Raw genomic sequence first — 25,814 nt, forward strand, 5'->3', positions numbered from 1 at the left:
AGGGGCCTATTTCCTCTCACTCTCTCTCTCACACACACACAGACACACCACCTCATGTGAGTATGTGCGCATTTACATAATATACACACACATGTTATTTCCTCCAAGTATCTTAGGAAAATAATGTGGTTTTGAAATATTCTGAAATATGTAAAGGCAACATAAAAATGATACTTAGTATAAGTCTAGAAAGGAAACAAAACCTTCACTGTCATGTTGTGTAAAATTGTAAATGCACCATACCCAAAGCGTCTCCTGATTTCATACTGGGAGTATGTGGTACACCAGCCATGAAGTGTGCAGGCAGCGAAGCGCTGTCACTGAGGATAACGATGGCATTTTGTAGTGAAGATCTGATGAGTATCAGCTGTGTAGAGTGATTTGCTTTAGGATAAACATCACTGCGCTACACTAGCAAGCTACCTAAAGCTACACATGACCAAAAAGAGCAGCCCTAAGTTTGCAGAGAATGAAGTTTTCTAACTGTGATTTTTAGTGATCTAATGGGTATACGGCAGAAGGAGCTTTCAGGCACATGTGCTGGCAGATTAACCTGTAACTGTCAGTGGTGATTTGCCTCTCAGGGCTTCACCACCACAAGGAAACACTGACACAAAGGATGGCATGCGGCACCAGAACGTCAAGGGCTGTTGCTATTTGGATAAGCAGCTCTTACAGAGAGAAGCGAGTAACCAGCAGACACTTATGTGCACTACCCTAAAGTCCAAATAACGATCTGAGGACTAATGAGCACTTTTAAATAGTTAAGAAGAGGAGCTGCACGATTACAAAAGAGGAGTACAAGTTGCCGAAAAATGAACTGGGTGGACTTTTCATGGAAACCAACATTACTTCGAAATCCTGGCTTCTCAGTAGGAAAGCAGAGCAATAGTGCTGCCTCACTCAAGGGCTGCAGTTTAGTTCAGGTTGAGAGACAACAATAATACGAGTAGGAGTAGAAGGAGTGGATCACATTTAGCTACCTCACTTAGCTTTTACTCTACTCACTAAATTCTTATAATTCTTCCTATCGCAGCTATGTTACACCATTATGAAATTACTTCTAAAAAAGAATTAGTTTTCTTTTACACTATGCCATATTATCATTGGATGTAATGAGACAGAAAAGAATCCTAAAAAAAGAGTAACCTAATTGGGAGGGGCGGAAGATGGCGGCGTGAGTAGAGCAGCGGAAATCTCCTCCCAAAACAACATATATCTATGAAAATATAACAAAGACAACCCTTCCTAGAATAAAGACCAGAGGACACAGGACAATATCCAGACCACATCCGCACCTGAGAGAACCCAGCGCCTCGCGAAGGGGGTAAGATACAAGCCCCGGCCCCGCGGGAGCCGAGCGCCCCTCCCCCCAGCTCCTGGCGGGAGAAGAGCAGGCAGAGGGGAGGGAGACGGAGCCCAGGACTGCCGAACACCCAGCCCCAGCCATCCGGGCCAGAGTGCAGGGCCCTGGATACTGGGAAAACAGGGCAGCAAGAACAGTGAGCGGGCACTGGAGGCCGGGTGTCGGAGGACATAAGAAAACTGCGCGACCATTTTTTTTTTTTTTTGCTTTTTTGCTGTTTTGTTTTGGCGAGCGCTTTTTGGAAGTCTTAAAGGGATAGGGACCCCAATACTAGGGAAACAGGGCAGCAAGACCGGTGAGCAGAGGCCTGAGGCTAGCACCGGAGAATAAAGAAAAACGAATGACCACCCTTTTTTTTTTTTTTTAATTAAAAACTTTTTTTTTTTTTTAATTTAAAAATTTTTTTTCTTTTTTTTTTTTTGGTGGTCGTTGTTTTGTTTTGGCGGGTGCTTTTTGGAAGTCTTAAAGGGGCAGGGCGGGTCACTTAATCCAGAGGTAGGGAATCCGGGATCTCTGGGCACCCTAACCCCTGGGCTGCAGGGAGCAGGGAGGCCCCTTACGGAGATAAATAGCCTCCCAGCAGCTCCTACTCCAACGCGACTCCACCATTTTGGAGTAGCTGCCCGAGCCAGGCCACGCCCACAGCAACAGCGGAGATTAACTCCATAGCAACTGGGCAGGAAGCAGGAACCCTGTCTGCGTGAAGCTGCGCAGCACAAGCCACTAGAGGTCGCTGTTCTCCCAGGAGAGGAGGGCCACAAACCAACAAGAAGGGAAGTCCTTCCAGCCGTCACTCGTCCCAGTTCTGCAGACTATTCCTATCACCATGAAAAGGCAAAGCTACAGGCAGACAAAGATCACAGAGACAACACCAGAGAAGGAGACAGACCTAACCAGTCTTCCTGACAAAGAATTCAAAATAAGAATCATAAACATGCTGACAGAGATGCAGAGAAATACGCAAGAAAAATGGGATGAAGTCCGGAAAGAGATCACAGATGCCAGAAAGGAGATCGCAGAAATGAAACAAACTCTGGAAGGGTTTATAAGCAGAATGGATAGAATGCAAGAGGCCATTGATGGAATTGAAATCAGAGAACAGGAACGCATAGAAGCTGACATAGAGAGAGACAAAAGGATCTCCAGGAATGAAACAATATTAAGAGAACTGTGTGACCAATCCAGGAGGAACAATATCCGTATTATAGGGGTCCCAGAAGAAGAAGAGAGAGGAAAAGAGATGGAAAGTATCTTAGAAGAAATAATTGCTGAAAACTTCCCCAAACAGGGGGAGGAAGTAATCGAACAGACCACGGAAATACACAGAACCCCCAACAGAAAGGATCCAAGAAGGACAACACAAAGACACATAATAATTAAAATGGCAAAGATCAAGGACAAGGAAAGAGTGTTAAAGGCAGCTAGAGAGAAAAAGGTCACCTATAAAAGAAAACCCATCAGGCTAACGTCAGATTTCTCAACAGAAACCCTACAGGCCAGAAGAGAATGGCATGATATATTTAATACAATGAAACAGAAGGGCCTTGAACCAAGGATACTGTATCCAGCACGACTATCATTCAAATATGATGGTGGGATTAAACAAGTCCCAGACAAACAAAAGCTGAGGGAATTTGCTTCCCACAAACCACCTCTACAGAACATCTTACAGGGACTGCTCTAGATGGGAGCACTCCTAGAAAGAGCACAGCACAAAACTCCCAACATATAAAGAATCGAGGAGGAGGAACAAGAAGGGAGAGAAGAAAAGAATCTCCAGACAGTGTATATAACAGCTCAAATAAGTGAGCTAAGTTAGGCAGTAAGATACTAAAGAGGCTAACCTTGAACCTTTGGTAACCACGAATTTAAAGCCTGCAATGGCAATAAGTACATATCTTTCAATAGTCACCCTAAATGTTAATGGGTTGAATGCACCAATCAAAAGACACAGAGTAACAGAATGGATAAAAAAGCAAGACTCATCTATATGCTGCTTACAAGAAACTCACCTCAAACCCAAAGACATATACAGACTAAAAGTCAAGGGATGGAAAAACATATTTCAAGCAAACAACAGTGAGAAGAAAGCAGGGGTTGCAGTACTAATATCAGACAAAATAGACTTCAAAACAAAGAAAGTAACAAGAGATAAAGAAGGACACTACATAATGATAAAGGGCTCAGTCAAACAAGAGGATATAACCATTCTAAATATATATGCACCCAACACAGGAGCACCAGCATATGTGAAACAAATACTAACAGAACTAAAGGGGGATATAGACTGCAATGCATTCATTCTAGGAGACTTCAACACACCACTCACTCCAAAGGATAGATCCACTGGGCAGAAAATAAGTAAGGACACGGAAGCACTGAACAACATAGTAGAGCAGATGGACCTAATAGACATCTATAGAACTCTACATCCAAAAGCAGCGGGATATACATTCTTCTCAAGTGCACATGGAACATTCTCCAGAATAGACCACATACTAGGCCACAAAAAGAGTCTCAGAAAATTCCAAAAGATTGAAATCCTACCAACCAACTTTTCAGACCACAAAGGCATAAAACTAGAAATAAACTGTACAAAGAAAGCAAAGAGGCTCACAAACACATGGAAGCTTAACAACACGCTCCTAAATAATCAATGGATCAATGACCAAATCAAAATGGAGATCCACCAATATATGGAAACAAATGACAACAACAACACTAAGCCCCAACTTCTGTGGGACACAGCAAAAGCAGTCTTAAGAGGAAAGTATATAGCAATCCAAGCATATTTAAAAAAGGAAGAGCAATCCCAAACGAATGGTCTCATGTCACAATTATCGAAATTGGAAAAAGAAGAACAGATGAGGCCTAAGGTCAGCAGAAGGAGGGACATAATAAAGATCAGAGAAGAAATAAATAAAATTGAGAAGAATAAAACAATAGCAAAAATCAATGAAACCAAGAGCTGGTTCTTCGAGAAAATAAACAAAATAGATAAGCCTCTAGCCAGACTTATTAAGAAGAAAAGAGAGTCAACACAAATCAACAGTATCAGAAACGAGAAAGGAAAAATCACGACGGACCCCACGGAAATGCAAAGAATTATTGGAGAATACTATGAAAACCTATATGCTAACAAGCTGGGAAACCTAGGAGAAATGGACAACTTCCTAGAAAAATACAACCTTCCAAGATTGACCCAGGAAGAAACAGAAAATCTAAACAGACCAATTACCAGCAACGAAATTGAAGCGGTAATCAAAAAACTACCAAAGAACAAAACCCCCGGGCCAGATGGATTTACCTCGGAATTTTATCAGACATACAGGGAAGACATAATACCCATTCTCCTTAAAGTTTTCCAAAAAATAGAGGAGGAGGGGATACTCCCAAACTCATTCTATGAAGCTAACATCACCCTAATACCAAAACCAGGCAAAGACCCCACCAAAAAAGAAAACTACAGACCAATATCCCTGATGAACGTAGATGCAAAAATACTCAACAAAATATTAGCAAACCGAATTCAAAAATACATCAAAAGGATCATACACCATGACCAAGTGGGATTCATCCCAGGGATGCAAGGATGGTACAACATTCGAAAGTCCATCAACATCATCCACCACATCAACAAAAAGAAAGACAAAAACCACATGATCATCTCCATAGATGCTGAAAAAGCATTTGACAAAGTTCAACATCCATTCATGTTAAAAACTCTCAGCAAAATGGGAATAGAGGGCAAGTACCTCAACATAATAAAGGCCATCTATGACAAACCCACAGCCAACATTATATTGAACAGCGAGAAGCTGAAAGCATTTCCGCTGAGATCGGGAACTAGACAGGGATGCCCACTCTCTCCACTGTTATTTAACATAGTACTGGAGGTCCTAGTCACGGCAATCAGACAAAATAAAGAAATACAAGGAATCCAGATTGGTAAAGAAGAAGTTAAACTGTCACTATTTGCAGATGACATGATACTGTACATAAAAAACCCTAAAGACTCCACCCCAAAACTACTAGAACTGATATCGGAATACAGCAAAGTTGCAGGATACAAAATCAACACACAGAAATCTGTGGCTTTCCTATATACTAACAATGAACCAACACAAAGAGAAATCAGGAAAACAACTCCATTCACAATTGCATCAAAAAAAAATAAAATACCTAGGAATAAACCTAACCAAAGAAGTGAAAGACTTATACTCTGAAAACTACATGTCACTCTTAAGAGAAATTAAAGGGGACACTAACAGATGGAAACTCATCCCATGCTCGTGGCTAGGAAGAATTAATATCGTCAAAATGGCCATCCTGCCCAAAGCAATATACAGATTTGATGCAATCCCTATGAAACTACCAGCAACATTCTTCAATGAACTGGAACAAATAATTCAAAAATTCATATGGAAACACCAAAGACCACGAATAGCCAAAGCAATCCTGAGAAAGAAGAATAAAGTAGGGGGGATCTCACTCCCTAACTTCAAGCTCTACTATAAAGCCATAGTAATCAAGACAATTTGGTACTGGCACAAGAACAGAGCCACAGACCAATGGAACAGACTAGAGAATCCAGACATTAACCCAGACATATATGGTCAATTAATATTTGATAAAGGAGCCATGGACATACAATGGCAAAATGACAGTCTCTTCAACAGATGGTGCTGGCAAAACTGGACAGCTACATGTAGGAGAATGAAACTGGACCATTGTCTAACCCCATATACAAAAGTAAACTCAAAATGGATCAAAGACCTGAATGTAAGCCATGAAACCATTAAACTCTTGGAAGAAAACATAGGCAAAAACCTCTTAGACATAAACATGAGTGACCTCTTCTTGAACATATCTCCCCGGGCAAGGAAAACAACAGCAAAAATGAGTAAGTGGGACTATATTAAGCTGAAAAGCTTCTGTACAGCAAAAGACACTATCAATAGAACAAAAAGGATCCCTACAGTATGGGAGAATATATTTGAAAATGACACATCCGATAAAGGCTTGACATCCAGAATATATAAAGAGCTCACACGCCTCAACAAACAAAAAACAAATAACCCAATTAAAAAATGGGCAGAGGAACTGAACAGACAGTTCTCCAAAAAAGAAATACAGATGGCCAACAGACACATGAAAAGATGCTCCACATCGCTAATTATCAGAGAAATGCAAATTAAAACTACAATGAGGTATCACCTCACACCAGTAAGGATGGCTGCCATCCAAAAGACAAACAACAACAAATGTTGGCGAGGCTGTGGAGAAAGGGGAACCCTCCTACACTGCTGGTGGGAATGTAAGTTAGTTCAACCATTGTGGAAAGCAGTATGGAGGTACATCAAAATGCTCAAAACAGACTTACCATTTGACCCAGGAATTCCACTCCTAGGAATTTACCCTAAGAACGCAGCAATCAAGTTTGAGAAAGACAGATGCACCCCTATGTTTATCGTAGCACTATTTACAATAGCCAAGAATTGGAAGCAACCTAAATGTCCATCGATAGATGAATGGATAAAGAAGATGTGGTACATATACACAATGGAATACTACTCAGCCATAAGAAAAGGGCAAATCCAATCATTTGCAGCAACATGGATGGAGCTGGAGGGTATTATGCTCAGTGAAACAAGCCAAGCGGAGAAAGAGAAATACCAAATGATTTCACTTATCTGTGGAATACAAGAACAAAGGAAAAACTGAAGGAACAAAACAGCAGCCGAATCACAGAACTCAAGAATGGACTAACAGGTACCAAAGGGAAAGGGACTGGGGAGGATGGGTGGGTAGGGAGGGATAAGGGTGGGGAGAAAAAGGGGGGTATTAAGATTAGCATCCATAGGGGGGTGGGAGAAAGGGGAGGGCTGTACAACACAGAGAAGGCAAGTAGTGATTCTACAACATTTTGCTATGCTGATGGACAGTGACTGTAAAGGGGTTTATAGGGGAGACCTGGTATAGGGGAGAGCCTAGTAAACATAATATTCGTCATGTAAGTGTAGATTAGTGATACCAAAAAAAAAAAAAAAAAAAAAGGGCAGTTCCTGTGTGGTAACCTCCAATGAGTTCTACACAAGGGTATAAAGGGCATATAAAAGTGTAGGCAAAGGGTCTGTTTGCGTCTATACAGAAGATCAAAGCCTAATTGGGCTATCCCGAAAATGAACTAAGATACGATATGAAAGAGAACTTCCAACATCAGCACTCTCTGGAAGACTCAAGCCAGAAGATGATCATCAAAAAACCCCAACGAAGATCCACGCACTGCTACAGCTGTAGATGCACTCATCCCACCAGTTCCTGGACTTGCCATGGGAATGAGGAAGGAGATATCTAAGCTGGCCTGTGCATACAGTAAAACAACAAATTTGACTGGATCTGTACTGTTGGAACTCAACCAAGAATTAGGAGAAGTGCAAATTGTAGCGCTCCAAAATCTTACAACTACAGACTATTTACTGTTAAAAGAACATAAGGGATGTGAACACTCCCCAGGAATGGGTTGTTTTAATTTGTCTGATTTCTCTCAGACTGTTCAAGTTCAGTTGGACAATATCCACCATATCATAGATAAGTTTTCACAAATGCCTAAGGTGCCTAACTGGTTTTCTTGGTTTCACTGGAGATGGCTGGTAATTACAGATATGCTTTGGTTATGTAACTATACTCCTATTATGTTAATGTGTTTGCGCAATTTAAGTAGTAGCTTAAAACCTATACATGCTGAAGTACTCTACAAGAAGATACGTCAAAGAAACAATGAATCTTCCCATGTTTTCTTCCGCCTGCTACTTCTATAGCTTTTCTTCTTCCTTCCTAATTACAACCCTTAAATAGAATTCGTGCCTCATATCAAATTTACCGAGTATCATAATTCTTCCAAGTGGTAAAGATACCTCAAGACAAATGCTGGGCATAGAAACCACAGGGCATAAATATGCAAAGAAGTAAAAAGCTAACCTTTTCAAACAATAAGGCTTCCCTCTCACTTACCAACTTCACATTTCCCTGTATGGCCCCGGAAGATGACTGGTTAGCCAGAGACGGGTAAGATTCCTCAAGGGAGGAACAACCTAAGACAGGCACAGTCGCAGGGGGGCCATCAGGTGAGAAATTGGGGATCAACAGAGGTGAGGCTTAGAACCTCACCCCCCCATTCTGAGAGAAATCTTCTGCATACGTGGATGTTTTATTGCCCTGGTCTAGCTTGGATTAACACATAGTCTACAGGCACACACCTGATCATCTACATTTGCTCTCTTACAACACTAAACTATGTTTTCTACCTTTATCTTGTATCTACCTACCACTTCAGCATTTTATTAAAAATAATAATAATAAAGAGAGAAATGTGGTATCCACATATAAATCAAGTATAAAAACCAAATGAGTATTCATATTTGAACTGACTGTTTATAGTTCATAATGCATGAGCAAAACCGAAAGTTTCTGTGATGACTGCCCTTGTACTGTTCACTATGTAACTTATTCATTATGTAAGAATTTGTTCTCCATGTAAGAACTTGTTTGTTATGCCTCAGAAGATTGGAGACTGACGAAAATTAGGCTTGGGGTGGATTAATGATTGTGCATTGAGCATTGACTCCCCTATACAGAATTTTATTGTCGTTAACAACCATTTGATCAATAAATATGAGAGATGCCCTCACAAAAAAACAACAACAAACAAACAAAAAAAAAAGGACAGACTTCCAATGGTAAAATAAATAAGTAACCAGGATGTAATGTATAGCATAAGGAATATAGTCAAGATATTGTAACAGCTTGGTAGGGTGATAGCTGGAACCTAGAATTATGTATATAAATGTTTTATCACTGTGTTGTACACTTGAAACTAATGTAATGTAATACTGTGCGTCAACAACCCTTCAATAAAAAATAATTATTTAAAAAAAAAAAAAAAAAGAGTAACCTAGAAAATGTCATTGTTTTTCCCCACCTGTAATTGGACCATGTTAGCAGCTACAAATAAGCACCTAATATGTGTCTGGCTCCTACAAGTCAATTACCACCCCTCATATCAGTTAGTTCTCAGGACAATCCGAGGGAGGCATTATCATTGACATTTTTACAGCTAAGGAAGCCAAGGCTCAGAGACTTAAGTAATAAACTAAGAATGACACAAGACAGTAAGTGGAAAGTTAGGATTCGAACAGGTGTATCACCCATTAGGGTTCTTTGGTTACAAAGAAAAGAAACCAACTCTGGTTAACTTAAGCACAAATAGAATTTACTAAAATACAACAGTAATAAATTTTTTAAAAAAGGATTTAGTGAAAGTGTAAGAATTTACTGGAAGGATAAGAATCAACGGAAAAGGTGAAATGATGAGCCTCAGAAAGGAGCTAGGACAGTGCCAAGGATCCAGAAAGGGAGGAGTAAGGGGCAGACTACTGCATTTCTTACTGTCAGGATGAATCAGTTCCAAGCACTTCTTCCCCCGAGTTACTCTGTTTGAGATTCAAATTCTCTGAGGAGAGAGTCTGACTGGCCTGGCTCGGGTCTTATGCCTGACCCTTGGCTGGGCAGGAGAGGGCACCTGACTGTCCCAAGAGGACTGCCCGCTGGGGGTCTGGAAAGCAGTCCCCAGAGGAAAGTGGGGAGGGAAACTGGAAGAAGAAATGGATGCTGGACAGACACCTACCGGGCATCCCACTCACCCAGCACTGACAGATGTCCAAGCTCTTTCCATCACTCTAACAGTGCTATTCACTACCTTGTGCTCAAACCTGAGGTCTATAAAGAATGACTATAGTAAAGTAAGTGAAGGCTTATGAAACAAGATAAGGTCCTCAGCTGACATCCCTGCATAACCCCAAAAGATCTGATACCATGTCCAATGCATCTTTGTACCCTCAACTCCTAAACAGTACCTGTGCATAATAAGCCCTTAATATTTGCTGAATGACTAAAACACACCTACTTTTCAACTGGGTCTAAAGTTATTTATGTCTTTATGCCTCCACATTTTTTATTCTTGCCATTCCTCAGTCTTTCTCCCTTCCTCCTTCATCCAAGGTACGCAATCCGACTCATCTTTTCAAAGTCCCATTCATAGCAACAGAATATAGTGGGTAAAATCATGACTGCTGGAGTCAAATTGTGGAGTCTAGGAGCTTTTGAGTGAAAAACAGACTACCACTACCTAGCTTTGGGTAAGTTACTCAGTCTCACTAAATCCCAGTTCCTCATTTGTTAAATAATAATCCAACCTTATGGGGTTGAATATACTTAAAGCCATACACATTGTACATCTACTGAAATAATAAATTAACATAATTGGTTATCAGTAATTATTTCTGCCTTTGTCAGCAGACTGAGCTCCCTGAGGTCAGAGACTGACTCCCATGAATCTTTGGATCCTCCGTAACCCATATGCTTACTCATGAGGTGTTTGCTAACTGAATTAAATTTAACTTAACAGTGAGAGAGTTGTTAAAGTAGACTCAAAAATAAAAACAAGTCTATTTCTTTCAAAAGTAAACATAGAGATTCTTAAAAACTCTTCCTAGCAACTTATATACCTGCACAGCCTTCCTCCATCAGAGGAAATATAGACACATCGATCTGTGAGATTTGTTGAGATGGAAACAAATTCATTGATATATCCTGCTCTTCGCATCAGTCGAAATGTGTTCACTAGCTTCTGATGGTCTCGAATGACACCTAGGATGTTACCTAAGCAAAAAGAAGAATATTTAAGACAAGAATGAAAGATAAATCTAATTGGATTTAAAATATCCACCCGATAAAAATGATAAGCAGCACTGAGAAGTCATTTGAAAATACTTTTTATTAACACCTGCAGCCAGTCTGCAAGGCTGTAGAGTGGCCAGCTCTCCCACATGTCAGCTGAGTAACACTGGAAAGGTCAGCCTCATTTTCCTCATCAGTCAGCGTCATGCTAGGGAAATGACATCAGGTCCAGACCTCCTGGGTTTGAACACTGGCTCTATCACTTCCAAAGGGTCAATGTGAGGATTTAATGAGCTGGATCTTACACAAGCACGCAGAACTCTGCCTAGCACCAAGGAACTGCTGTTACTGAGGTGCTTTTGCTGTTATCCTCATCTGTGAAATGAGGAACATGGACCTTGCCCTGTAGGGTTAGCGTGAGGACTCAGTGAGGTACTGGGTGAAAATGCAAAGTGAGAGCTTGCTCAGAGTTCATGGCTGGGAAGCCCTGAACGTGGCAGGTGATCAACAGCCCTGTTGCCCTTCTCACCGGTCCATGCAGTGAAGGATTAATATCTCCCAGAGCTGGAGGATGGAGAGAAGAGCATGGGGTCATGTAGTCAGGATGAGCACACGGAGCATGCTGGCGAGGAGACAGTGAGGGGACAGGCACCTTCAACACTAAGTTACAAGTAGGAAAGACAACGGGCATGTGCCACTGAGGCTGGAGGACTCTGAGGGGTAGGAAAGGGGATGCGAAAGAAATAGCTGGAGCATGAGCCAAAGGAAAATGGCCCTCATGCGGCAGGCTATTCATAATCAATTATCAAGCGGCTGACTGTAAGTCGACTAACTCTCAGGACTGATTGATTATTTCTGCAGAATGCCTCACAAACTTAACTTGAACTTAAAGATACCATGTTGAGCCTTATTTCACCACAGATATGCTGGAAGCTGTGAAAGGAGAGAGGCAGCCAGTCTGCAATGTGACCCTTTAGCTCTGATAGCTGTATTCTCTCAGAACCTGGATGATCCAGCCAATGGGATAACTGTTTGTTACCATTTTTTCTACTTTTAAATTAAGGTCAACTTGGGTCCAGAATTAAAGTATATTTATGCTTTAAATTCATGGATGAAAATGGATCCTCCTAACCCCAGACTGTTCAGGATCAATACGTCTCCATAATATACTCACCATTGAGGAAGACGAGAAACACATTTGGGTAAGAGAGTTCTTCCCCACATAATAAATTCACATCTTCTACTCCCAGGTTGCTGGCTAACTTAACAATGGGTCCATCTTCCATGTCAGTAGTGATATGTGTCATAAGGGCCAAGTTTTTAACCAAACCACATGCCTACAAAACAAAAGATAGGCATTTTTAAGGATGAACATTAGAATACAGAATAATGAAAATATTTTTCAGTACATGTCTGAATTTTCAATACATGTCGGAAAATAGCTTACAACTTTGCTGGGAACAATGCAAAATAGTACAACCTTGTAGGGGACTTTGGTGATTCATACAAATACCTTAAAAATGTATATACCCTTAAACTCAGAGGAATTTATTCTAGGGTAACAAGTAAGGATATAAACATAAATTTAGCCACAGAAATGCTGAGTACAGTACTACTTGGAGTGGCAAATAATGATGGCATCATAGATGACCCCCTAAAAAGAAACTGATCACACAAATCTTTAGTCCCAGACAACAGAACATCACAGTCAGTAAGATAACATTGTGAAATACAGTAAAGGAAAACACTGATAAATATGGACACATAAAAATATAAAACCTCTGGCCTGAAATGAGAGACAGTGTACAAAACAACTGACCAGTATTCTACAAAGCTTCTTGGTCATAAAAGGTAGAGAAAGACTGAAGAACTGCTTCAAATTAAGACTAAGGGAACTTGACAACTGAAAGCAATATATAATCCTGGATCAGAAAAAAGACATTAGTGGGACAACTGGAAAAAATATGAATAAAATCTGTAAATTACAGTACTGTTATCCACATTAATTTCATGAGGTTGATGACTGTGCTATGAGGATATAGGATGTTCTCATTTGGGGAATCTAGGTGAAGGATTATGGAAATTCTCTGTATTATTTCTGCAACTTTCTCGTATGTCTGACATTATTTCAAAAAAATTTTTTTACTTCTATACAACCCCCCAAAAAAAATCTAAAACATATAAATAAGAGCATACTACATAGCAAATAGAAAAAGTGACATGTAAAGATTATACCTTCAATTATTAAAAACCATCTACTGTAGTGATGCACAAAAAAAGTATTTTATCAAGTTTAGTGAAATTTAGTACAATGCTCAAGATGTGTACCTTATGCAAATTTGACACACTGCATTATTTTAATGTAAATTTCCATATGGTTTAAGATAAATTAAGAGGATGATAATTTCTAAAAATCTTAACTCTGCATGGACTTCTTTTTTCAACTCTCCAAGTCACAACAAATTTCTACATTTTGGAACTTACACCTTTTATTGTCATAATTAACTTATTTATTAATTCAGTATATATTTGTGGGACCTCTACTCTGAATGTGGCATGGGATACAATGGTGAACCTGTCAAGGTTCCTTCCTCAGGAAGTTAATAATTCAGAAAGAATAAAATCAAGTGAAACCAACACTGGTCACCAGGAAGGAGAAAGGCCATGGTGTGGGACACAGGCCGTGCTGCAGAAGGAAACTTAACTTTCTTGGTCTCATGTTTAGGTTTGTTTCCTGTCTAAGTTAGGTCTTGGACTGCGCACTTCTGTTTGGCTGCAACTGGGACTCAGATGTCCTGCAAGTTCACTGAAAGAAATAAGGAGCTGCTTAAGAAGAGCACAGGTGATGGTCTCTCCATCTTCCTCCACATTCTTGTCCCCTCTTAACACATGGTTTGATTCTTGGGATACACTAAAGCAAGCAAGAAAATGTGGACCCTATTTCTATTTAGGCAAGATCCTAAATCAAATACTTATGTATGTACTGGCTTTGGAATGATACTCATGTCCTTCTGACAGGCTGCATCAATATTTCTCTGCCAAATGGGTAGTGGAGCCAAGAAAGGATGTGGCCTGTGGGAACGGGAGCAGAAGCAGTGCATCCCCACAGCTATTGGTGGTGGCAAAGCAGAGGCGCCTTGGACGCCTTACCTCTCCCTCAGGAGTGTCCGATGGACAGAGCATCCCCCACTGAGATGGCTGCAGGGATCGAGGACCGCTCACTTTTCTTGTTTTTTCAAACTGGGAAGAGATTCTGGTCATCATGCCCAGTGCAGATATGTATGACAAGCGAGACAGCACCTGAGTCACACCCTGGCGGTCCATTTTAAATCTCTTTAGAGACCAATTTCCCTGTACAGAAAGGAAAGATGTAAGATGACACTGACCCATTCATATGTTGTCTTATCCTTTGCAGTCACTCTGAGTTCATCATAGGAACTAGTTGTTCATGAAATTAGAGCTATCACGTATATTCAGAAATTAAAATGTCCCAAGTTAAAATTTAGCCAGGGCACTCGCTGGGGTTTTATAGGAATTTAATGAATACTACCTACATCTAGCAACCATCTCAGAATGCTTTGATGTATCAACCTTATCAAATCAGAGTAGTTATTTTCTGAAGAACTAATTATATCCTAACAAATCAGTATGACTAGACATTTCTACTGGAAGCAATAAGCTAACAAACAGGTCACTAGCAATTTCTATACACATTTAAGGTAAAACTTGTTTGAAACTCAAAGAAATAACTTCATGTTGGAATATGCCATTATTTGGACAAAATTAGTCTTAATTGGAGGAAAATACAGCAACAGAAAAACAAAGGCAGTAACAGTTATCAGGGATGATGAATAAATCATAGGCTTCTTAATCAAGGCTAAGAATTGCATATATATTCATATTAAAAAATATATATCCTCTGTGGCTATCATGTCAATCTTAAAACATTCAGATGAAATAATCTTGAACACTAAATTTACTTTACTTCCTAATGCATTAACAGTATTTTATATTAAATATATTTTATAGTTGTATTAATTGCACACATTAAATATTCTCAAAGGTAATTTAAAGATTGTTAGGAATTGTTAAATTTTCAACTCATGGTACATAAATTAACAGTAGAAAATAGCATACACAGAAACATAAAGTAGAAAATAAAATGTCAAATATATATTTGATTCAATTGATTTTTTTGATTCAAAGAGAAAATATGGCATCTGCTAAAGAGTGGTTCTTCATTTTTCTTCTGTGAATCTGATGAACCCTATGACTGTTCTCTTGAGAAAATGAATGTAGGACCATGAACACAAAATTTTATATTCAGTTTCATGGGGAGGACTCATGATTCCCAGGTTAAAAAACCTCAGAGTAGAAAAAAAGCTAGGGTTTCAGAAGCAGCTAAGGTGACCTGTTTTAATTAAAATATGTGACTTTGGAAAAGCTTCCTCAAATGAAAATTCGAGTACACTTTAGACCTATCACTTCAGAAACTTGAGTTTTAGATAATATGGAAAAGAGCTAAATTGTGGGAAGAATCCCTATCTATTAGAAAGCAAAGAAATTGAGCAAACACATTTATCTCACATTAACTTTGTATATTGCTCATTCAGTTAACTCCTACTATGCTCTCAATGAGAATGAACCTAGTAAAGTGACTTAGGCCCAGAGAGTAGGAGTAAGGAAGGTAAATAAACACTGGGCACAGAGCTAAAATAAGGCAGCAGCTGTTGGCAAATAGGAAGTCAATGGCAAGTGAAGCCAAGATGTTCAACGAGAGAATTTGTTCTAGTATTCTGCAGGAGTGTTACAAAAGGGAGAGGGGAGAAGCAGACAAAGGGTCTAAAACTGCTTCTCTGAGAAAATGTATTTGTTGAAAACATTCTAAAGGCAATACTCAACAGAATTTTAGAAGCTGATCTTTTTCTGGTTGCCTACAGACAGAGGGATACCTGCAACAAGGTGTTTAGTCTAACTATTAATAGCCACTCCTTTTTTCCCTACTGATTTTTCTAATAAGGATCTTCTCTGAGAAGTAAGAGCAGTGTCCCTTAGGGGCAAAAGAACTACTCCAAACAGCTATCATGACCTGTGAATTATGGGTCAGAAAGCAAGGGCAAAGTAATGTTAATGGAAGTTGATTCAAGTGCTCTTTGGAGGCATTTCTTCAAATATCCAGGGATCTACTTTCAGACAACTTTGGGCTACAAGAGTTTAATGTGCCTAAAGAAACACAAAGCCCTGGTTTGCCTCCAGTTTAGATGTAGCTGTCACTGTAAAGGCTGCTCACAGAGACCCAGGGCAAGTTCCTGAAGTCAAGTACTGCAGTGAATCTGCCACTAATTCTTTCATTGTTAAGGGAATCACTATGTTATACTATAGTATTCTTTTGTTAGGGCAAATCCCATCCATAAAACTAATTTTATGTCTGGCATACAAAACGTGAACCAGACTTCATCAGATAGACCTATAGTTGTTATGCTTTAAGAAAGGGAGCAAAAACCTATCTGATAGCCTTTTATGGACACCCGGAGGCCCTCAACACACAGCAGCTGCAGAGGCCTGGAGCCTGAATTCATCACTCACATGAGGAACAGCTGATAGCCCTCTGAGGCTTATAAACCTACAATGAAATGAAACACTTTGTATTGTTTTGGACAAAAGTTGTCATTAATAAACCTACTTGCAATATGTCAGTTTCACTGCAGAAAAAAAAGAATGGCTATTAATAAACTAAAAGATTTTTCCTCTATGTAAGAGTATCTATTTTCTTATTGCTTCATATAACAGGAACAATAATTTAGCAATAAAATTATATAGTAACAATATTTCTTACTGAGAACATTTAAACTATTGACTACCTTTCAAAGTAGAACATTTATGATTTATAAGATTTCTTTAAATATATATATGTATATATATATATATATACACACACACACACACACACACACATACACATCCATATATATATTTAATCTGGATTCTCAAAGTACATTAAATTTCCATTCCACTGAATAGATGTATAAGCAAGTTACAAATCCGTAGACAAATGATTGAAGTCTTACTGTAGAAATGGCATTCACCATGCCATTGGTGATCTGGTCTTGACGCATGTGTTTCACCACATCAAATTGGGCTGCTCTTTGTTTAGGAATCACCTGGTCTGCAATCTTCTTCATTTCAGAATTAAATTTTTTGAATAAATCTTCAAAAAGCAGTGATAAAAGCTAGAAAAAAAAGTATATGTTGAACTTTGAAAATGCACTACTAGCCTATTTGATAAATTTTAGACCTTTATTAAACTTGCTTTAAAAGAGAGAAAAAAAAAAGGGTGGGCCCAGCATTTCTGGGAGTGCCGCGTGGAGCTGGTGGGCTGGGAAGCTCTTGGCATGGTGGTCTTTGCTGGCCCAGCCAAGCCATTCCTGACCTTGAACCCGCAGGAGGACGCCAAGTTTCAGAACAAGGTGGCACACATTTGCCGGCACGAGACCCAGCAACAAAAGCAAGAAAAATTTACTCCTGGAGTAGTCAGTGTGGGCCACATACCTCTGGCACTTTGTGAAACCCAGATCCAACCCCATTTCTCCCAGTTCAGCACTATTACAAGATTTAGACTGTCCAGAGGTAAAAAGACTGGAAATAGCAGAGGCTATGACTTCGTAGAGTTTGAATCTGGAGATGTTGCCAAAATAGTTGCTGAAACAATGTACAACTACCTTTTTGGTGAAAGACTCTTAAGTGTCATTTTTATACCACCTGAAAAAGTACACAAAGAACTCTTTGGAGAGTGGCATATTCACATGAAAAGCTGTCATATCCAGCAGTGGAATAGCATGATCAGAATCAGACACTTCCTCAAAAGCTACAGATGGAAGAGCAAATTAAAGAGTGAATAATTGCTGAGGAAGAAACAAGCTAAGAAAAAGAATTGACTTTAATTTTCCTTTGTTGACTTTACATAAAAAGGGAAAAAGAAATGCTTCAAACACCAATCTCTGGAAATCTACATACAACCAGGTTTTACCTAAGAAGAAGAAAAAAGAGATTTCAGACAATCCAAAAAGGCCTGAGGAAGACTGTGGATAGCCAAGGCCCACACCAGTTTGTACACCAACATTTTTGGAGAAACAGAATCTGAAGCAGCTGAAATGGATGCTGATGATAAAGCTAATAAGACAGTTTTCAAATAGCCCATATCTGGCGTAAAAGAAGAAATACTCAGAGAGTCTCACACACCTACACTTTCAAGGAGAAAAGGATGAAGAGAAAAGCAATCAGTGATTCTGCATGAATCATTGTGGGGAAGTTGGGGTTCCTGTGGCCGGGATCCTCACTGAACTTAAACCACCTGATGATGTAACTGGCCTGTTGCTGGGCTGCTGTTTGCACACCTTTAGGCAATAAGCTATTATTGCGCTATATAGAGAGCTCGGCCCAGAGCTCTGGGTGGAGGCAGAGACGCTAGTGCTCGACCTACCGCCGGAGAACAAGCCGGGTAATAAACCCTTTCACCCCAAGCACGTTTTGCTGTCGATTCCTTTGGACACACTGAATCCATAGCGAACTTGCCCAGGGCTGAAACCCATTGGCAAGACAATCAAGTATAGTAATTCTTCTGAAAAAATGTAATTTTTTTTTTTGATATTTAACTAGCTTGCAGTAGCCAGGCACATGATGCCTCTTTTTTCTAATTTTCTCTAGTTTTCATAGCTGTCTTCAGTGACTCTGCCTGAATAGAGGAGTCACCAGTAACTGCAGGTTTAAGTACTACACTGCAGCTTTTGTTGTTACTATCAAAAAAAGAAAAGAAAATCTTACTTACCATCTACATGGGTTTCTGTCAGGCTGTGCACATTTAACCCATAGAGTACTTTAGACTTCAACATCATATGGTTGACACTGGAAATTCTGTTACGTGGAGAGTTAGAAGGTGGTTCGAGTATGTGTGTATGATCACTTTTACCAATGTTACATTAGATTTTGGTGGGCTAGCCCAGATTAATAACGATCATTTTGTATCAGTATCATTGATGTGGAATTGTATTTCAAGCATCAGTGACCAGCAAATAAACTTTTTCTATGATTAAAAAAAAGGATGGAGAAACTGCTTAAGACTGAAAAAACAATCTGAATTCCATTTGATAAATATCTAGTTTTCTATGCGCTTATCACCATGCTAGATGCTGGGTAGAAGGGCAAAGATGATGACAAATCCCTGCCTTCGAAGACATTTAACTCAAGACTAGTCACTCCCAGACTTTCTTAATGTCACTGCCGTGTGACTTAATTTTTAATTTTACAAATAAAGATTATTAAAACCCCAAAGAGGAGGTCAGGGAGAAGAATCACCATTAAAAACTCTGACAACACCAAGGATGTGGCAACCTTTGGAGCTTTCTTTATCGCTGATAAAAGTGTAAGCTGGTACAACCCCTTGTAAACAGTTTGCCATTATCTACCTTCCCAAGGGCCCAGCAGTCCCCTTCTAGGTACATCCCCCACAGCAATGCACAAATTGCTGGCTCCACCCCTACAGTTTCTGATTCAATAGGCCTAGGGCTTAGCCCAAGAATTTGCATTTCTTGAGCTGCTGGGGGAGAAGAGCACCTTGAGAATCACTGTCCTGCAGAAATGTGCCTGTATGTGCATCAGTACATGTATACTGGATGTTCATAGCAGCATTTGTGTCAGCTCAAAACTGGAAACTGTACAAATAATATTTAGTTAGGCAAACTAGCATACTTAATGGAACACTATAAACCAATGAAAATGAGCAAAAAAGAACCAACCACAGAATCGTGGCTGGATCTTAGAAACACAATATTGAGTGAAAGAAGCCTGATAAAAAAGAATATATACGGTATGACTCCACCTACATAAGGTTCAAAACCAGCATAATTGAACTACATTGTTTAGGGAAGCATAATTCAGTGGCAAAATTCTGAGGAAAGGCAAGTGATGCCATAAAAATTAGGTTAGGGTTTACACCTTGGAGGGGAACAATTATGATCACATTAGGGGCATGTTGGGAGAACTAAGGATTTCTTGGCCTGAGTGACATTTGCAAAGGTAATTGTTTTACAACAATGTAAGCTGAAATTTATATTTTATGCACTTTGTTTTTCAGTGAAAGGTTATAAAATAAAATAATACCCATTAATTACCCTGACATCATCTCATTTTCAAAAGGACACTTTAACATCAATGAAGGGCAAAGCAAATAATCCCAGAAGAAAAACAACAAAAAAAGTAAATACAGTTTGCTTGATGAGAATTCACTCCATCCATCCTTACTCATTACTCTCCAGATTAGTGAAAACTGGACCACCAACCCACACCAATCCGCAGACCAGTGCCTGGGCACCGCAAACCTAAATAGCGGAAAATGCTATAAAGGCTATAGAGATCAGAATAAAGTCTGAAACAACAGTTCAGCTAGAAAAAAAAAAAATCAAAGTGTTTAAGCCCCTACACTAACATTATTGGGAAACAGGATTAATCAGTGATTTCATGGGATGGATGAAGAGCACAGGAGGAAGGAAGGTAAGGACTTGGGAAGGGAGCAGAGGCCTTAAGAAAAAGTTTCCACTTAGGACGTCCAAAGCCATAAGACAACACCCCTTGTACTCTAATAATAATAAAGAAAAGATGAATTATCTATAAAATCATATATTTCTGGCATCTAACAAAGGTTGCAGGCAACCAGGCAAGCTAAATTACAAATGGTGACAAGCCTAAGGAGAGAGGGGACACATGACAGATGATGTCTGCCACAAAAGAAGATATCAACTAAAGTTCTAAGGGCTTCGGAAGTGCCAAACGCGGGTCACCATGAAAGCATAGAATCTTTCAGAGGCTCAGATACAAGAGGCTCTGCACTCACAAGTTCTTTCTGTAGAATGTTCATGAACTCGGAGTAAGTAAAAAGACCTGAAAAAGACTCTTCAGGGGAACAAAACCCTGTCTACTTCCCTGGACGTTCTCTCACACAAAGCAAAAATCTTCAAGTTGCTGGAGAAGGCTCAGGAGCCCTCCTACTGATGGCCCAGGCCAAGGTAACCTGCCCTGAGAAAGGGGTGGAGGCAAAGGCTGTCTGTCCCCGAGGGAGGAAGAGGAAACCCCCCTGCTCTCACCATAAGCCTTGCATCTAGTAACCAGCAACAGCAGCCTACAGCAGGACAGCCAGCAAACCCTCTGGCCACTGACTCCAGGAAAGGTACAAGGCCAGAAGGAAGAGCAAGAGAAGACCAAAATCACCTTTCCCTGGTGAGAAGCAGGAACGAGCTTGGGTCAAGGATCCTGCACTGATACTGAGCAGGGGCCAGATACCACAGGGAAGGGCAGGAAAACGAAAGCTTTCCTTTATGAAACAGGAAAAGGAGCAGATACCCGTTCTCACCAGTCCTATTCAACATTGTACTGGGGGCATATTCAGGGCAATAGGACAAGAAAAAGAAAAACTATAAAAATGTTGGAAAGGAAGAAATAAAACTGTCACTACTTGCAGATAACATTTGTCCACATAGAAAATCCCAAAGAATCTAAAAAACCCTACTAGAACCAATAATCGAATTTAGTAAGCTTGCAAAGACACAAGGTCAGTATGTAAAAAGCAATTGTATTTAAAACATTACTGAGAGAAATTAAGGAGAATCTCAATAGGAGAGAGATACCATGTTCACTGATCAGAAGACTCAGTATTATTTAGATGTCAGTTCTCCCCAAATTCATCTATTAAGTCAAATGTAATCTCAATCAAACAGTACTGGCTTTTTTTTTAAAAATGGAGATAGTAATTCTAAAATTTAAGTGATAATGCTAAAACTCCTAAATTTATCATGATAGGAAAAAAACCTTCACTATTCAGCAATACATCAGCTGGACATATTCTTCCTGATAGGACACAACAGACACTGCACAACATTGCCCATGAAGTGTTCCAGCCAAAGCAGACACTTCAATAGGGTCTAGCCTCTGAATTTAATTCCTGGCTTACAAGAAATTTAGAGGAGTACACAGGAATACATATATATAAAGATACCAGAGGGATGCCATTGGTAAAACCCAGAATATGGGAAATTCTTCAGAACAAAAGGCCCAGTTTTTTTTTTTTTAAGAAAACACACACACATAATCTATACAACAAAGAGTTCAAGAGACCTACCGACTGAATGCAGTATATGAGACATGTTTGGATCCTCTGTGAACAATATTACCATAAGCAACAACAATATTTATAAGGAAATCTGGATATAGAATAGATCTTTGATGATATTGAGCAATTATTCCTTTAAAATTTTAGGTTTGAAAATGGTGTTCTGATTTTTTTTTTTAATCTTATCTTTTAGAGATACATTTTTCAATACTTGTAGAATGTAATTTGGTATCTGGGACATTGAATTGAAATTAATGGCTTGGATTTGTTTAACTGAATTTTGGAATGGGGATAGTGGGAGAGAGTGGAGGAGGGTATAGATAAAACAAGATTGGCTTCTATTGATAATTCAAGTTGTATGAAAGATATATTTTACATTTTTATTTTTGTATATGTTTGAAATTTTTCTTATATTTTCATTAAAAATACCTACCAAAAAAATTGCTAAAGTACTTAGGAGTGAATCTAACAGAAGAGGTGCCAGACATTCATGGGAAAGGTATAAATCTTTATTGAAAAATTTTCTTTATGTTTACATATATAATTCAACATAATATGTATTATATATAACTTTATATAGAATATATATTATCAGTATGTAATGCATATTATCAATATAACTACATGTATTTATATTTATATATGTATTTATATATAAAACAAGTATACATTTATATATTACTTTAAATATATATTATATTGAATTATATATTTTTTCTAATAATATCATATGTTGAATTATATATAATTCAAAACTTAATATTGAAAGGTTTTCTTTACATCAAAGAAAACCTAAATAAATGGACAGAAGAAAATATTCATGTATAAAAAGACCACACATACTAACATTACTAACATACTAACATCAATTATCAATTCCCCAAATCGATCTGTAATTCCAATGCAACTACACTCAAAACTCTAGAAGATTTTGAATAAGGGAATGGAAGCAGACTAACTCTAAAATTTATACAGAAAACCTAAGACCCTAAAACAGCTAAGACATTCCTGGAAAAGGCAGTGAATAGACTGATAAATGTACAAATTAACCAATGTAGAGAACAGGGTCTAGAAACAAACCCACACAAACTTTATATGCTTGTCAGCCTGTCACAGTAGAGGTGCTATTTCAGGTCAGTGTGGAAATGAAATAGTGCTGGGACAACTAGTTATTCATTTGAAAACCAAATGAAGTTGGATTCCTACTTCATTCCATACACAAAAATCCATTCCAGATAGACTAAATAACAAATACCAAAGGCATAAGTTTAGAAATACAGAGAGTACTTTTAAAAAGAAGTGTTGACAAAATTGACCACAATTAAAATTATTAACTCCTACACATTAAAAGATCCCATAAAGTTAGAAATAAAATACAAACTAGAAGATATCAGCAACACATATAACTGACAAAAAATTAGGGTCCAAAGTACACAAAAAATCTTGAAATCAATAAGGAAAATGTAAACAACCCAAAAGGTATTTTAAAGAAGAAAAAACAGGAATGTCAATAAATACATGAAAAAGAGGCTCAACCTCATTAGTAATGAGGAAATGCAAATTATACCAGAAGGAGCTGCCACTTTATGCCCAGCAGATAGACAAAAATGTTTAAGTCTGATACTAAGCCATAGGATGGAGATCTTCAGGAACTCCAACACCGTGCGATGTACAAATACTTGGGAAACTAGTTCCACATTCCCCAGTTAATATGTATTTAATATAAGATTTAACTTGACTAGGCAATCCTATTTATAGAAGCTCTTACATATGAGCACCAGAAAATACGAATAAGAATGTTAATATTTTTTTTAAGAAGGGAAATCATACAAAGGTCTTGACTGGTAGAATGGATAAAGTGGTATTCCTTCTACATATCATATTTATACAATGGAATATAATACAAAAATGAAAGTGAGCCTTAGTGACTGCAATACTATAGCTGAATCTTCAAAACAATGCTGAATGAAGAAAAAAGCTACAGAAAGATGTATAGGTATGAGCCTACTTTTATAAAACTCAGAAATGTATTTTATACATATATAAAGCAAAACTTGTAATATTTAAAAATGTTTTTGATTTTAAATTTAAATAATGTAATTAAAAAGAAAATTATAACTGCAAAAATTCAGGGTAGTGAGGGAAAGAGGAACAGAGTAAGGAAGAAATACACAGGTAAATGGAATGGTACTAATAATGGTCAATTATTAAGAATTACTTATATTATGTAGTGGACTTGAGTTACAATCTACCCATGGAAGCCAAATCAACAAAATAAGAAGTCATAAAAACAGACTATGATGGTTCCATTTCCAGAATTGGTGGAGTAACTCCTATCAGATGGACTCAATACTTAACAAAAGTGAATGGCACTGGGTGCATTCCCTGGTTTTAAGGCTTTTTGACTACGGGTAGGCCACATTGTTAAGAAGGGTCCAAGCTACATAGCAAAGTAAAACCCAGAGAGACCACAGTCTTATCGGATTGAAAAACCAGAGGAAAAAGATCTGAGTTTCCACAGTAGCTGGAGAGTGAGGAAGAAATCACAGGAGGAGAAAAACCTCAAATTATGTTTATAAACTTTGCCCAAATCTCTGGCTGACCCCTAACTACACACTGAGAAGTGTGGCCCCCAGATGACCCAAATCTGGGTGGAGGTTATGACTGCCTTGTCTAACAGAGTAGAAATAAATGAAGGTATGACTTTCAAAACTAGGTCATCAAGGCCACATCGGTTCCATCTAGTTCATGGGAACACTCATTCAGAGTCCCGAGCCATGCTAATGCACAAAACTGGGAAGCCCAGGTCCTAGCCAAGGCCAGCCCTCCAGCCCTCTCCCCACTAGCAGAATACTACCAACTGACCCCTACTAACACCATGTGGAAAAGAAGAATCAAACAGCCAAGTCCAGCCTGACTTGCTGGCCCACAAAGCTGTAAGATACAATGAAATGGTGTGTTGTTTTAAGGCAGTTTTGGGATAGCATGCCCTGCAGGAACAGGTAACCAGAACACCATTTATATAAAGTTCACAGAATTAAATAGGTGGCTTACTACAAGTAAGTAGCAGGCATACTTCTACAATAATGAAATAGAATAGATATTACAAATACTTAAATTTCTCTGCAAATTAATTGTATTAGTTTTTTTTCCCTCAGTAAGCATTTTTTGTCCTTCAGGGGAGAAAACTTGATTTATTTGTAATCTAGGTAAAATAACAAAACATGAATGTTAATACTGGGGTGCAGGGGGGGACATTATATATACACTGATTATTTATTTAAAGAGGAGAAATTCAATAAAATCTCATAAGCTAAAGACTTATGTAGCATACTGACTATATTTTTGAATGTTTATACCTCACAGGTAGCTTTTTGGCTAATTGTGAAGATATTCAAAGAAAGCAAGTCTTCTGTAACCACTACTGAAGAAAGAACTTCCTAAGTAGAATGTAATTTTTATGCTTTTACCCCTAAATGAGACATGTCCTTCCTCTCTTCTATTAAAATCAACTTCACAGATAGGAAGGCCAGATCTTGGACTTGAATTTAC

The 25,814-nt window shown here is 38.6% G+C and overlaps 1 protein-coding gene and 1 pseudogene across 6 annotated transcripts in view; one reads left to right on the forward strand and one right to left on the reverse strand.

The window, feature by feature from the left end:
• POLR3B (RNA polymerase III subunit B) overlaps window positions 1-25,814 on the reverse strand; it is a 133,555-nt gene that overhangs the window by 71,116 nt on the left and 36,625 nt on the right. For all 6 annotated transcript variants that reach the window (XM_057486444.1, XM_057486443.1, XM_057486441.1 and 3 more), the window contains 4 exons: window positions 17,173-17,334; window positions 14,255-14,455; window positions 12,279-12,441; window positions 10,933-11,086 (listed from right to left, as the gene is read on the reverse strand). In XM_057486444.1, the coding sequence (XP_057342427.1) occupies window positions 10,933-11,086; window positions 12,279-12,441; window positions 14,255-14,455; window positions 17,173-17,334 (680 nt within the window). The remainder of the gene's footprint in view (window positions 1-10,932; window positions 11,087-12,278; window positions 12,442-14,254; window positions 14,456-17,172; window positions 17,335-25,814) is intronic.
• Window positions 17,345-18,481, forward strand: LOC130678947 (MKI67 FHA domain-interacting nucleolar phosphoprotein-like; annotated as a pseudogene).

The sequence above is a fragment of the Manis pentadactyla genome, chromosome 10 (assembly GCF_030020395.1).
Source record: "Manis pentadactyla isolate mManPen7 chromosome 10, mManPen7.hap1, whole genome shotgun sequence".
Classification (NCBI taxonomy): domain Eukaryota; kingdom Metazoa; phylum Chordata; class Mammalia; order Pholidota; family Manidae; genus Manis; species Manis pentadactyla.